Genomic DNA, 15,049 nt, shown 5'->3' with positions numbered 1-15,049 from the left:
GAGTTAATAAGTGGCAGAATATTGGAGCCTAGGGATTTGATCTTTAACTTCAGTACTCCTTCCATGAAAGCTCCCCCTCAGATAAATATTAATTTTATATTTAGCTGTATAATTTATCTGACTTTTCTAGATACATTGTTAAATGCTACTAGCATAATTAAGAAGCACATATATCTATAACCCAATTCTTTTTTGCACATTAAATATTATTATTAGAAAAGTATTTTTCATCTACAATTATCTTGCCTTAAGAAACAGCCAAATCCTAAAAAGACAAACATCAGGTCAAATTCTATAAAGGAAACTTTATATTTATCACTAATTGCTATTGGAAAAATATGCTCACAAGTCAAATTGAAAAACCTGGGCAATGAAACATTACAATTTGAGGAAAGCTTGTAGTACAAAAGATGTTGTTGGGAAGCATTTGACAAATGACATTATTGCAGCACTATTACAATAGCTAATGCAAGTAATCAACTTAAATGTGCATCAATGCTTGAACATAAAAAGAAAACATGGACCAGGCACAGTGGCTCACACCTATAATCCCAGCACTCTGGGAGGCCAAGGCAAGAGGACTGCTTGAGACCAGGGCCATCTGGGGCACCACAGTGAGACCTCATCTACACACAAAAGAAAAAGAAAATATGGTATATATACACAATGGTATACTATTCAGCCATAAAAAAGAATGAAATCCTGTCATTCACAAGTGCATGGATGTGACTGGAGAATTATATTAAATGAAATAAGTGAAGCACAGAAAGACAAAAAATCACATGCTCTCACTCATATGTGGGAGTTAAAAATCTGGACCTCATGGATATAGAGTAGAATAATAGATATCAGAGACTGGGAAGGATGGATGAGGAGGAGGGAGAGGATAAAGAGATGGAGGTTAATGAGTACTAACATACAGTTAGAAGAAATAAGTTCTAATGGTTAACAGCAGACCATATTAAGTACAGTGTGACAATATTCAGCAACAATACTGTGTGTATTTCTAAGTAACAAGAAGAAAGGACTTGAAATGATCCCAGCACACACAAAAAAAAGAATAAATGAGGCGATGGATATCCTAGACACCCTGAATCAATCAGTACATATTATATGGTATTGAAATACCACTAGCACCCTTAAGTGTGGATAATTATCGTCTATCAATAGGAAAAACTATTGACAGAACAAAACAAAGTTGCATCTGCATTTGGTGAGAATGAATCCATAGAATGAGGCTATAAGGATGCACTTTACCAAAGGTGGTGTGAAAGCATGCCACGCTTAACAACCACTCAACAAAATAAATATTAAACATTCTACTAAGGGTCCAGGAGCTTCTCTTAAAAATTTCCATAGCAAGTCGATTATACCAAATTAATATTTTTCTTTTCTAATTTGTTAGATTTTAAATTATACTCAAAGAGCTAGATTTGAGATGTAACCACAAATTACTGAAATTCAAACTATATTCTGATATTCTAGTAAGTACAAACAAGAGACATTTCATTTGAATGATACCTATTTTAATCATAACTTCTTTTAACATTATATTAATAATTTGCATGAATAATATTTTTCATTGCTATTAAATGTAATATTCAAGAAACAACCACTAATCAACAATGATTATCTAATGTTACTGGGGCAAAATCATGACATAAAAAGGATGTATATATTCAAAACAAAATTAGAAAACTCAAGCAAAGGAGTCACTGAAACAGTATTCTAGGCAGCAGCATGAGAAACTTGCTATGTCAAATGTGCACACAATCACAGTGAGCATCAGGAAAACAGTATAAACTGAGAAATGAAACCAAGAATAGAGAGAACACTGGTTCTAATAACATATCATTCATGTGGATCATCATACACATCTATACAAAATGTAAAATTCTAAATAGTACATATATAGATAATACAAAATTTTCAAACTTTGCAAAAGCACTTCTATGAATATATATATGAATACATATATCTGAATAAATGATCATACAAATTATCTTTTTTCTGTCATCTTTTAAAAGACAACAGAAATGCATTAAACTGTTTTCAAACGTTTCTTTACATTGAACTTTTTCTCAAAGATACTTTAAAAATTATGTTCTTATATGATAGTTCTATTAATCTTATTTTTGAGAAATGACCTCTTTAAATATGTTTAATAGAAATGATGAATAAAGCATGAACTATCCTCCACATCTAAACATTGGTGTTTCCATATGGCATTGTCTCAGATGAACAGGTTCACCTAAGTCAAAAACATTCATCTGTTTCCTTGCCAGAATAATACTGGCTGTTTATCCAAAACTGCTAACCAGAAAGTGCATGTTTTTCACTAATTTTAGACAGAAAGAAAAGCTTGGAGAGATTTGGCTCCTAACTGTTAAGTTTCTCCTCTGTATTTAAATTCATGCCAGGAACTAGAAAACATAGGTTTCCCTTCAAGAACTTTTTTTTTAAAAAGAATAAAAATATATCGCATATTACCGAATGGAAAAGTTACAAAATATGACACAAGCCATTGTTAACAGTTTTTTATTTAAAAGTTATACTTCAGCATGTCTATATAAACTTTGAGAAAAGTCCAAAAAGATAGCCAACAAAATAGTAATAGTGATGGACCCTGGGTGGTAAGATTATGGATAGTTTCTTTTCTTTCTTTCTTTTTTTTCAATAAACCTGATTTTTAGAGCAATTTTAGGTTCACAGCAAAAGTGATCATAAGGTCCAGATATGTTCCATGTACCTCCTAACCCCACACACACATATCCTTTCCCATTATCAACATCCCCCACCAGAGCATTACACATTTCACAACTGATAAACATATGTGTCTACGGCCACACCACTCTGAACGCGCCCAATCTCATCTGATAAATGTACGTTATTATCAACCAATGTTCATAGTTTACATTACTCCTTTGGGGAAATTTTCCAATACTAAAATTCCTTTACCAGGAATAAACTAACTCTTCATCTCTGTTTTCTATAACTTCATTAGTGTTTCAGACATTAACTTATCTTCAGAGATGAACATTTCTTAAACCATGAGAAGATTATCAAATAGATAAAGAAGCAGCTGTTTTATAACAAATTGCCAATCTCCTACACATCACTCTGAATTCTGCTCTCACAACTTAGAGTTATGAGAGTTGTGGTCATATGTTTAATTAATTTGCTAGTGAAATCTTTCGTATCTTTACAATTAGAACTTAAATATAACTTAATTCTCCAAAATTAAAGGTCTTGTATATTACACATATCAGCTTCATTCAACACTTTTATTTAGTCCAAAAGAAAAAGAAAAAAAATCATTAAAAAATAACATACTCAGCTGCCTGTTTATAGTGCTTCAAGTCTTTCTTTAAATTTTTATTCTCATTTTCTAAGTGCATAACCTGGCTGTAGACATCTGGAACAGTCCCAACACCTCTAAGTTCAGTTAATCCCTTCTGTATTAATTCATACCTAGGATAAAAATGAAACAAAAGGATTTATTTTATTTCATTCTACTAAATTGATTCAATTTATATATAATTCAAAGGTTAATTCATAGGAAATTTTATAGTAATTAGTTGCTATGCTATATTTATAAATGAAAATGTTAACATTCATAATATATTCATAAAATATTAATGAATTGCTAGGACCTAATACCATCATGGTGTTATAAAGTATCACTGAACATTTCCTATGTCCCAAGCACTGGACTAGATACTAAGTCCCTGTCTCATGAAGCTGCCGTTCTAGTGGGGATGGCGATAAGGTCTATAAAATAAAATGAGCATGATAAAAGCAATAGAATGATGTGGAAGATTGATAGGTTTGTTTGCGCTATTTTATATAGGATGGTCATGACTAACAAAGTGATATGTGAGCAGAGACCTGAAGGAAATGAGGACTGTGCCACGTGTCTACCTGGGAGAGGAGCATCTGTGGCTGACCGAAAAATAAATGCAAAGACCCTGAAACAAGTACTGTTTAGCATCTACAAGAAAGAGCAAAGAGCCAGTTTATTTGAAGTATCTGAAGCCGGAGCCAACTAAGTGAGCAAGGGAGAGAGTGGTGACAGATGAGTCAGAAAGATGGAGTAAGGAAAGCAACTGTACTCGGAATCAGGATTAAGCTATGGGAAGGTTTTGAGACCAGTGATACTTATCAGATTTATATTTTAAAGGGATTAGTCTGTTTGAAGAAACAGCCTCTAAGAAACAGAGTCAGAGAGACTAGTTAGCAGGCCTCTGCCAGAGTTCAGGAGAGAAAATGGCAGCTTGAACAAGGTAGCCCAAGAGGTTATGAGAGTAACCTTTGTTAGAGGGCACCTTCTCAACATGCAGCAAAGGTGGAGACAATAGCATTCTCTGATGGATCAGGTGTTGATAAAAGAGAGAAACCAAGGATGACTCCAAAGTTTTTGCCTGAGCAACAGACAGCCGTTTACTACCTGGAGATAAATGCAGGAGTTGCTGGGGGCTTGGAGGAACCTAGGAATTGCTTCCATTCGTGTTAAATGTAACATGTCTAACAGACATGCAAGTGAAGGTGAATGTTGAGTATACATGCTGGGAGTTCAGGGAAAAATTTAGGGTAGGCAATTTAAATTTGGAATCATCAGTATATAAATACTATTTAAATCACAAGACTAGAAGAAACCAGCTAGTTAGTAAAAATAAAAAACAAAATGAAGATGTCCTCGGACTGAGCCATTAAATACTCCATTGTTTGACAGTTGAGGAAAAGAGGGAACAGTAACAAAAGAGACAAGAGGCCAGTGAAGTAGTGGGAGAAAACAAGAGTTGTGCTCAAGGGCCAAGTGAAAAAAAAAACAAGTGTTCCAAACAACAGTGACAAATCCTGCCAGGAGGTTGAAGGTTTGAAAAGAATACTGAGAATCACTCGCTGAAATTAAAAAGGTGACAATCAATGAGCAAATGTTTCAGGGTAGACATGGGGATGAAAACCAAACTGGAGTAGGTATGACAGAGTAGGATGAGAAAGTGACAACAAACTTTTTCAAGGAGCTGTGCTACAAAACAGAGTGTAGGAAATCAAGGTGAACTTAGAAAAGGATGGCGTCCAGGATGGTTTCTTTGTTTTTCCTTGTTTTTAGGAATGTGAGTTTCTAAAACTTAAATATTCTAAAAATATGTGAGTTATTATTAATCAACAATGCAGAAAAAAGGGACAACTGCAGAACTGTCCTTCAGTAGGTGAAAGGAGCTAGGATCAAGGAGACAAAGAGTTGGTCTCAGATTAGAATATAGTACAGTTTAGAATCTGTGACAGGAGAGGAGATGGACACCGAGGACAAAGGCAGTGGGCTGGCAAAGAGGGAGGCAGGAGTCACAGAACTTCTATTTGCTCAGTGACATAAGAAGGAACATCAGAGAAGCATTTGTAAATTATACACAGTTACAATTTTAATTACCATATGTACTTGTATCAATCAATAAAGCAAAATAATCTGAGCATAGAAAAACACTTCAAGTAATAAAGTTATTAACAACAAAATAAATCCCTACAAAGCTTGCTCTAGCTGAGCTAAATATTAGAGCAAAAAAAGTTAAATTATCAGTATAGTCATATTGTAAATGATAATGCATCATATATTAATAGTCAAATATTTTTGCAATATTTAAAAAATCAACAAGAGGACCCCAGCAGAATATCCTGAAGGTTAAGATAAGTGGATCAATATTATGTGATATTTGCCACAATTTATAAAACAGCAAGTAGATAACCATTTAATCATAAATTGAGTATTTTATCCATATTTGGAAAGCAATTTATACTTATCTCAGAAGAGAAGACACAGGGATTGATTGATGCATTAGACCATATAGTTTTTTCTGACCATAATATTGGCTTTCAGCAACATTTTTTAATGCAGAGAAAAACACTAAAATAATTATTTCTATTAAAAATGTGATGTGGTAGTTTTTCTCTAAATACTCTATCAGGAGTGTCCAACCTCTTTCTTTTCTGCTGCACATTGGAATAGTAAGAATTGTCTTGGGGCACACAGTAAATACACAAACACTAATGAAAAGGTCCATGCATACTTTTCCAAGTATCCAGCACCACAGAGAGGCCAAACAGTGCTCAAATAACCTGCATGCAGTGCACAGGCCACAGGTTGGATATCCTGCACAGTGTGTGGTAAAGAAGAACAGATCAACACATAACATACATAAATAATACCTACCTTGGGAAGTTCAAAAATTATTTATCATACAAACTCCCATGTCCAATTATTAAAGATCACTTTAAATTCACTATTAGATAATACAGTAAATAATTGGGAATCCTAATCTATAAACACCAAAACTACATTTCTCAGTAAAACTTACATTTGCTTATGTAACATTGTTTGGTTTTGTTTTAGTTGTATATATGTATTGTTTTGTTTCATTTAGTTTAAGAAATATTCTAGCCTTTTAATTTCTTCCTTCTTATTCCCTCATCCTTCCAAATATACTGAAAATGTTCAGGTAGGAAAAAAGATTGCTATAACTTTCAGGAATTTGAAATACAACTTACCCCCCAAAAATTTTCTAGTAAAATTAATATTTTTAATATTATCATAGTATCCGCAAACTATTTAAAAGTAGAAATGGAAAATATGTATGCATTTTAGGAGAAAAATGTAGAGAGCTTTCTTAAGATTTGTTTATATACCAAGGTAGTAAAAGACTAACTATCATTAAAGAATAGTATAATTAACAGAATTTCATTAAACATACTACTGTCAGAAGAGTAAGAGTTATTTTTCCCTCATGATAGCATCCAAGACACAGAATGTAAAAGGAGAAAGGTCATCTAGATAATGAAAAGCATCAAATGAGAATTTTTCTCCATGTTTTCAGAAAAGGAAAATATTTTACCAACAAAGACAATTACTGTACAAACCGAAGATGCTGGACTATGAGCATCACCATGACTATCACTAGGGAATCAGGGAGTCCTTCACAGGAGAAATATAGTGCAATTAAAGTATAATATTGGTCCCATGATTCCGCAAGTCAGTGTGGAAAATAAGCACAAATTGGGCCTCTAAATCAAGATATTGCTTACGTACCTTTAGACTTCAGCCAAGCCAAAGATATATTTACTAATAATTTTTCAAGTGTCTCTCTATATTATTCCAAAAGATAGCACTTCAGTTAGATTAGTTTTTCACATCAGTCTGGCCTTGGTTGACTCTGTCTCTTACTGGATGTAACTTGCTAACACATACTGAGGCAAATTTCCTAACTTCCCTGAGCCCTTTCCTCATCAATAAAATGGGAAATGCAACTGTGGCTATCTGCTACTACCTACAGTTGTTGGGGAAAGTAAATAAAATGCTGCATAAAAATATACTGCACCAATAAAAATGATAGAGTAAATTTCTAAGTGATAAGCCCAAGGCTTCATTTTCTTAAATATTTTTGGCTTTCTTCATATTTTTTTAAAAAAACTACCTTAATTCGGGCGGCGCCTGTGGCTCAGTGAGTAGGGCGCCAGCCCCATATGCCGAGGGTGGCGGGTTCAAACCCAGCCCCGGCCAAACTGCAACCAAAAAAAATAGCCGGGCGTTGTGGCGGGCGCCTGTAGTCCCAGCTACTCGGGAGGCTGAGGCAGGAGAATCGCGTAAGCCCAGGAGTTGAAGGTTGCTGTGAGCTGTGTGAGGCCATGGCACTCTACCGAGGGCCATAAAGTGAAACTCTGTCTCTACAAAAAAAAAAAAAAAAAAAAAAACTACCTTAATTCGTTTAAAAAATTCAAGTTACTCACCTATATCTTGATATACTACAGAAATATTTACAGTCACTAAATTTATCATATTGTAGCACAGTAAAACTTAGCAATATAGAAGAGTAACTACATTTCTGTATTTAACTTAATAATGATTAGGGGGAAAATTCTTACATGACTAACCAGAAACCAAGTCTTCATCCTTTAAGGAGACAGCAATCAGTTTAAGGATGAAGGAACAGTGGTTTGGATGGTGGTCTGTGGAGTCATAACTGTATATGCAACACTACATATGCTTCTTATGCACACTGGGCAATACTGGGGCTTTTTCAAGGATAATTTTAATTCTAGACTCTCACTTTAAAATCTAACCATCCCCAGAGGTTTGAAACTGCACTGCTGACACTGAATCCTGTATCATACCAAATTTATTGACTAAAAGTTCCAATATTAATCTTTTTGGCAAATTAAATAAATATACTCCTAATTTGCAATCTCTTCCTAATTAAAAAATTAAATTGATAAATAAGTGCTATAAATAATTTCACTATTGCTTATGATGGCATTTTTATTACCACCCACCTTCCATGAATGGTGGGAACAGGCCAAAGTGGAGACAAAAGATACAATAGGAATTTAAAAGGTAAGAAAAACAATGAAAAGCCTGTTTTCAAAATATTGGCTGGAAAAGGAAGAAGAGTTTAACAAAGGAGGTGGTAATTTGGGGCAAAAAAAGACCAAGACTGTCAATTTAGGGTGAGTAGTCCAGACCATGTTAACAGCCAGGAGAATCATGCAGTGTGGGGAATTACTCAGGTAAGGGAATTTAAATTATACTGTCATACCTTCTCTACATATAATTTTTCTCCCAGGGAAATGACCACTGTACATGGAGTTCAAACAGACATAAAAACAGCACTGACTAAATCCCCATTGGTAACTTTTTAGTGGTTCATAGAACAAATTCCTACTACATTCAACTATATATATTATATAAAACAGGGCTTGGAAACCTTTTTTGGTAAAGGGTCATAAAATAACTATTTTAGAATTTGCAAAAAAAAAAAAAATTGTGGCTCCTACCATCTCTGTCTTGACTAATTCTCCTTTTTAAGTATGAAAATAGCCATGGACAATATCTAAAATTATGTGTCTGTACTCCAGTAAGATTTTATTTACAAAAACAAGAGGCAGGCCAAATTTAGCCCAAGGGTCTTAGTTTTCTGACCCTAACTTTAAAAAATGTATTATATTTTCTGCTTGAGGACTGAAAGAACATTAAGTGAAATTTTACTGCCCTGTGTTTTGTTTGCTTTTCACAAACTAACAATGGAAAAACCTTGTTTCGTCACCTTTTATAAGATTTAGTTCACAGCAATGATAATATCGAAGCATCTTTTTCTATAATAAAAATGATAAAAAATAATATATTTGATATTCCTACAATTCTACTAAGTAGAACAGATAAAGATTTCTGATCAAAATTTTTTAAAATGCTTCATATGAAAAAAAGTATCCAACATAGTATAATCTCATTGAAACTTGAAAATTAGGGAAAAGGATAAAATTATCTGAACCACAATATTCCTAAACCCATATTACAAAGAGATACTTTAATAAATTTTACCCTATAATTATAATATTACATATGCCTACTTGGAGGCTTTTTAAATCCTAACACCATCATCTCATCTAATATGACAACCATCACCTCACTGTGAAGAGGATACTAAGATCCAGATTTCTCTAAGGGAATCATGTCACATTTAGGACTGGCCCTAACAAGTAAGCACTACATGTCCTAACACACATTCTTAGAAGACAAAAAGGTACTTTCACGTAATTAATCCTGGAAATTAATCATTTACCGTCTTTCACAAAAATGTATTTTCTAATCTATTTGTAACTATTTCTTAGGGACATTTTTATAAAAATCATTTTCAACTCACACAATTTCCAGATTTAAAAGAAGCAATATTATTTTTCTACCTAAAAACTTAGTGTTGTTCTTAGTTTGTATTAATAAAAACTGGTTCTCCTCATTAAATTTATTAATATTAGATGTACATATCCACAGTGTATGAAAACCAAATAGTCAAAAAATAAAAATTACACCATAGCTGGATTAGCAGTAATTACAAATTGTCTATTTAAAATGGACTTAGTCCAAAAGCACTATACACATCTTTATATATCATATTAATCCCTCCTTGTATAATATGCAAAGACTCTCAAAGATTGAACATTTTCATATGCTATCATTTAATAATACTTTGCTAAAGAATGTTAGCAATTTGAAAACATGGCTCGTAACATTATTACTAGAGGAAATGAATAAAGATAGCATGCCTGCTGATTTTCATAACCAATAAGTTATTAAATTTTAAGCTATGACAAGAAAATCTAGTGTTTATATAATATTTTAAAATACAATTCCATTTACTTACAAATGAAAAAATATGTACAGCCAAGGAATCATTTGAGTAGAAAAAGGCAGCCATTATAATATAATTAAAACAAGTAAAGTAGTACTATTAGTAGGAGTCAAAATACAGGAAGTAATATCCTTACTAATTACACAAAAATATTAGGAAAGTATTTCATAAAATAGCTTTGCACCCTGTAACTCCAGGAGATATTCCATTCTCTTGATTTAAAAAAACAATCACTTAAACTTCAATATTTGGGAAAGGTGATTAATGAAAATATATTTGCAACTGCTAATTCTGATTTTGTGTGTGTGTGAGTGTGCGTGCATGTGTGTTGTTTCAGAGGTAGACATGAGAAAAGTTATCTGTTTTATATGAACTGAGTCATTTCAAAGTCTGTTAAGATTTTAGTTAAAAGTGTACATGTACCTATAATGCTAGCACTCTGGGAGGACAAGATCAATGGATTGCTTGAGCTCAGCAGTTCAAGACCAGCCTGAGCAAGAGTGGAACCCCATCTTTACTAAAAACAGAAAAACATGTCATGTGACTGAAGTCTCAGCAACTTGGGAGGCTGAGGCAAGAGGCTCACTTGAACCCAAGAATTTGAGTTTGCTGTGAACTATGATGCTACCACTCCCTCCAGGGAGACAGAGTGACAGTCTGTCTCTACATAAATAAATGAATAAATAAGTAAATACACATTAAATGTTGTTAGCATTACTAGAGAACTATTTATCCACATAATTGTTTACCATTCAGACTGAAAGCTATCAAGAGTTCTGGTCATTCCCATTTTGATCAGGAAATTGCAGAGAAAATCTTCTATTACTTCAGGTACTGCATGCTTTGAAGGAAGAACTGTTTTCTGTTCCTGAAATTTAAATGTGCAATTATTTATTTTTTTAAAGCATCAATGCTTTGAGTAATAACAGGACATTCATTCATTCATCCACTTATTTTTTCAACAACTTTTGTTAGATATTATGTGTTACGAACTATTTTAATCATTATAGATAAAGCAGAGAAAAGCAAGTCTCTGTCCTCCTGTCTAACAGTCAAGTGAAAATGTGATAGGAACTAAACAAAAAATACAGGGTACAGCAGCTAGCACTAAGTGCCTGTGGGGGAAAAGCAAAGGATTGAGGATAGGGAGAGCCAGGCCTAGGGCAAGTGTGAGTGGAACTGGGTTGCTGCGTATGTAAGATGGTAGAAAAAGATTTCATTCAAAAAGTGTTATCCTCCATAAATCTAAACAAAAAGACAGCGTGACTCGTGTACCAGATACAGCTTCAGTAAGTGAAAAGCACCTGAGGCAAGAGTATAATTGGATGTCTGAAGGACAATTTGGAAGCCAGCTTAACCTCCCAATAACAGGTAATAGGTTTTAAAAGAGGAAAAAAGTATATGAACCTTTTAATTTCGTTAATGAAAAGGAATATCACAATTTTGGGAATTTGACCTCACAACAACAGATAACACATTTTGAAGGAGGAAGATATATGGACCTTCAATTCTTTGAATTATCACTATAAAAATACATACCACAATTTTTATTTTCGGTACCTTCATGGGAAAAATAATGTATGATAAAAGAAGCTTGCACCACTGGTCTACACTGTAAGTAAAGAAGTTTATAACTAGATCAGGATTCAGTAAACTGTTCTTGTCTGTAAAGTTGATTAGAACATATAGCCATTTGCTTACATATTGTCTATGGCCAATTTTGCACTGTAGAAGACAGTTGACTACTTGCCACAGAGACCTTACAGCCCTTAAAACCTAAAATACATGTTAAGCATCCCTTATTGAAACATCCAAATCTGAAATACTCCCAAAAGCCAAATTTTTTTTAATTTTCATATTTTAGTGGTAAGATAGGATTTTATTAGACAGAAAGGAATAAAAAATTTTTTTTAATTTTCATATTTTAGTGGTAAGATAGGATTTTATTAGACAGAAAGGAATAAAAAATTTTTTTTTAATTTTCATATTTTAGTGGTAAGATAGGATTTTATTAGACAGAAAGGAATACAGTATTCTGAAAAAGGGACCAGAGCCTCTGGCAAAGGGAAAGACCCAAGTTGGAAAAGTCTCTCTTGGGTCCTTTGTCTAAGCAAAAGCCAAAAATTTTTGAGCACTAAGATGAAGTCACAAGTCAAAAATTCTATAAGAATGTATTTAACACAAAATTTGTTTCATACATAAAATTGTTAAAGATTTTGTAACCAGACCAGACCAATTTGCCTCAACTTTCATGTAATATTGTAAGTAGCTTTTCGGTTGCCATGGAACTGCAGGTCACATAACCTGAATACACCTAGATGAACCAAGCACACAACCGTAGGTGAAACCTAAGTGCCTAGACCAGACTGAGGAGCAGGAACTGAATTAAGAGGCCAGTATCACATGACAGAGTCCAAGATCTAACCAGATGGAGCTTGACATCATCCCACCGCAAGACTCAACCAGATCACCCCGTTTACTCTACACTTGTAAAATGACTCAACCCCTAGCTCAGCAAGACAGATCTGAGCTTTCTCTGCTGTTTCCTGACAATCGACTGGAAAGCTTTTATTTTCTCAAAGGCTAGTGCCATGGTGTTGGCTTCTATGAATGTCAGGCTATGAGCCTACTGATTACTCAGTAACATATTGTATAAAATTACCTTCAGGCTATGTGTACAAGGTATATATGGAACACAAATGAATTTCATGTTTAGATTTGTGTCCTAGCTTCAAGATATCTCATTATGTACATGCAAAAAAATTCCAAAAAAAAATACTTCTGGCCCCAAGTATTTTGGATAAGGGATACTTAACTTGTTTTTACTATTTTGACAGAAAAATTTTTCAGACCTCTAAATTAAATAATAGAGACATTTCAGCGAGTGACAAATTTTAGACAGCCATTAGCACATAAGTCAGTGTACAAATAGTTTCTTAAAAATATCAAACATCATTGTCTCTTAAGTGCTTTCATTTTTTTCACTGACAAGAAATCACTAATTTATTTGCTGATCATTTCAAAAAACAGATCTATTTTCCCCTAGAGAAACTGGGCAGCAAATTTTCCTTCTTCCTTCTTTTCCCTAACCTGGTAAGGATCATCTATCAGGCACAGAATATACAAAATATTTATATAGAAATGCACTGAGGAAAGAAGATTTTTGTTACCCCAAATGGTTCTTTTCAAAAGTGCTACACATAATTTAATGCTTCATGTTCATTACTAGTAGCTGCTATGTCATTCATAATACTGGTGAACTGAGGCAAACGTAGGTTCTATAAAAAAATCAAAAATATATAGGGCTTTAAATTATTTCTTAAAACTCAAATAGAAACATTCTTTCTAAATATCAAAAAGACATTATAATAGCAATGTGCAGAATCCTATAATAAAACATTATGGAAAAATCTCAAAGTAGCAGAGGACAAATGCCTATCTTCTAAGTCTTTGCAGTACGGTGGTTACTAGCACAGAAGATTATGCAGTTGAACTTCCACAGTTGACCACCTCCTTAAGTTGACCCAATTTTCATAGACTGTATATGTACCGCATGTATGTATCCGTACAGCAAGCCTAGTCCCTTATGGTGACCACTTCTGTATGTTGACCAATTTGTTACAATTCCTTGGGTGGGCAACTTACAGAGACTCTACTGTATATCATTTTAATGTGATGCCATAATATAGCTGTAAGTAAATATTCATTATACATTAATGGAATTGAAAGAATAATTGAGTAAAAACAAGACATTACAACACAGCAGCTCTTGAATTTGCTATAAGGTTGGATTATAAAAGCCAGTTATAAATCTACGATATCATACATACAACCCTTATGTATATTTATGTACTTTAAGTGGTTCTTTTATCTCAATTATATATTTATATTCATTATATATATTACCTCATGATTTTGTAGCTAACTTAATTATGAGATTAATAAAACATATCACAATAAGCACCCAAAAAAGCAAGCACTATATAAACTAACAAAATGTGGCTCATTTTGCAGATTTACAGATTGCTGAATTATCAAAAACTATTCTATGTACATGTGAATCAGAAATCTGCTGAACAAACGTGCTCTAGGACATACCCTCATTTTATCTGTAAAAGTTCTAAAGCTGACATTTTCTAAGTAGAGAGGTCCCTATATCGTGTTATGATTACAATAGAGATCTGCATGGTAAAGCAATACATGAAAAACAAAAGTACTGCCCTTGACTTAGATAGGTGAATGAAGGCTTTTTAAAGACACTCTTAAGTTGGACACTATAGAAGATAAGAGGCTTAACAGATTACGGAGGATAAAGGGAAATTCAAGGCAAGAAAACATCTGAGGCAAAAACAAGGAGTTCAGTCATTCAGGCTCAGGGTCTTATGCAGAAAGTACCAAAGACAAAGATGAAAAGCTAGACCGGAAGCATAGCAAGAAAGCAAAGGCAGGTGGAAGAGTGGAGACTTTGGGAATTTAAGTTGAGGTGAGATAAATTCAAATTTGTGTTTAGAGACATCTTTTAGGTGAGATCAGAAGAAAGAACAGTACCAGCAGCTCACAAATAGCTCAGGTAAGAGAAGAGGGGGTAGAGCTAAGGTAGATTAAGGAGGGCTGAAGGCCTGAAGGATAAGAGAGCAGTAAGGGCATAAAACTAAGTAAACTTTAAATTGCAAAATAGTACTAAACCATATCCAAGTTAAGCATCTTGACATACTTGGAACTACACTATTTCTTTGAAAACTTATTGACTAGTGAGAAAAGAAAATAAATACTAAAATCCAAGTGGTCTTAAAACATACATCTTATTGGGTGGCACCTGTGGCTCAGTGAGTAGGGCACTGGCCCCATATACCGAGGATGGCAGGTTCAAACCC

At 33.7% G+C, this 15,049-nt stretch overlaps 1 protein-coding gene across 1 annotated transcript in view; it reads right to left on the bottom strand.

Moving 5' to 3' along the window:
• The window catches only part of SPAG16 (sperm associated antigen 16), a 996,461-nt gene that overhangs the window by 967,567 nt on the left and 13,845 nt on the right, over window positions 1-15,049 (bottom strand). Inside the window, exons 4-5 of the mRNA XM_053597632.1 lie at window positions 10,925-11,043; window positions 3,334-3,471 (exon numbers count right to left, since the gene is read on the bottom strand). Coding sequence (XP_053453607.1) covers window positions 3,334-3,471; window positions 10,925-11,043 — 257 coding nt within the window. The remainder of the gene's footprint in view (window positions 1-3,333; window positions 3,472-10,924; window positions 11,044-15,049) is intronic.

Source organism: Nycticebus coucang, chromosome 7, assembly GCF_027406575.1.
Source record: "Nycticebus coucang isolate mNycCou1 chromosome 7, mNycCou1.pri, whole genome shotgun sequence".
Taxonomy (NCBI): domain Eukaryota; kingdom Metazoa; phylum Chordata; class Mammalia; order Primates; family Lorisidae; genus Nycticebus; species Nycticebus coucang.
This window is presented reverse-complemented; position numbering and strand designations above follow the sequence as displayed.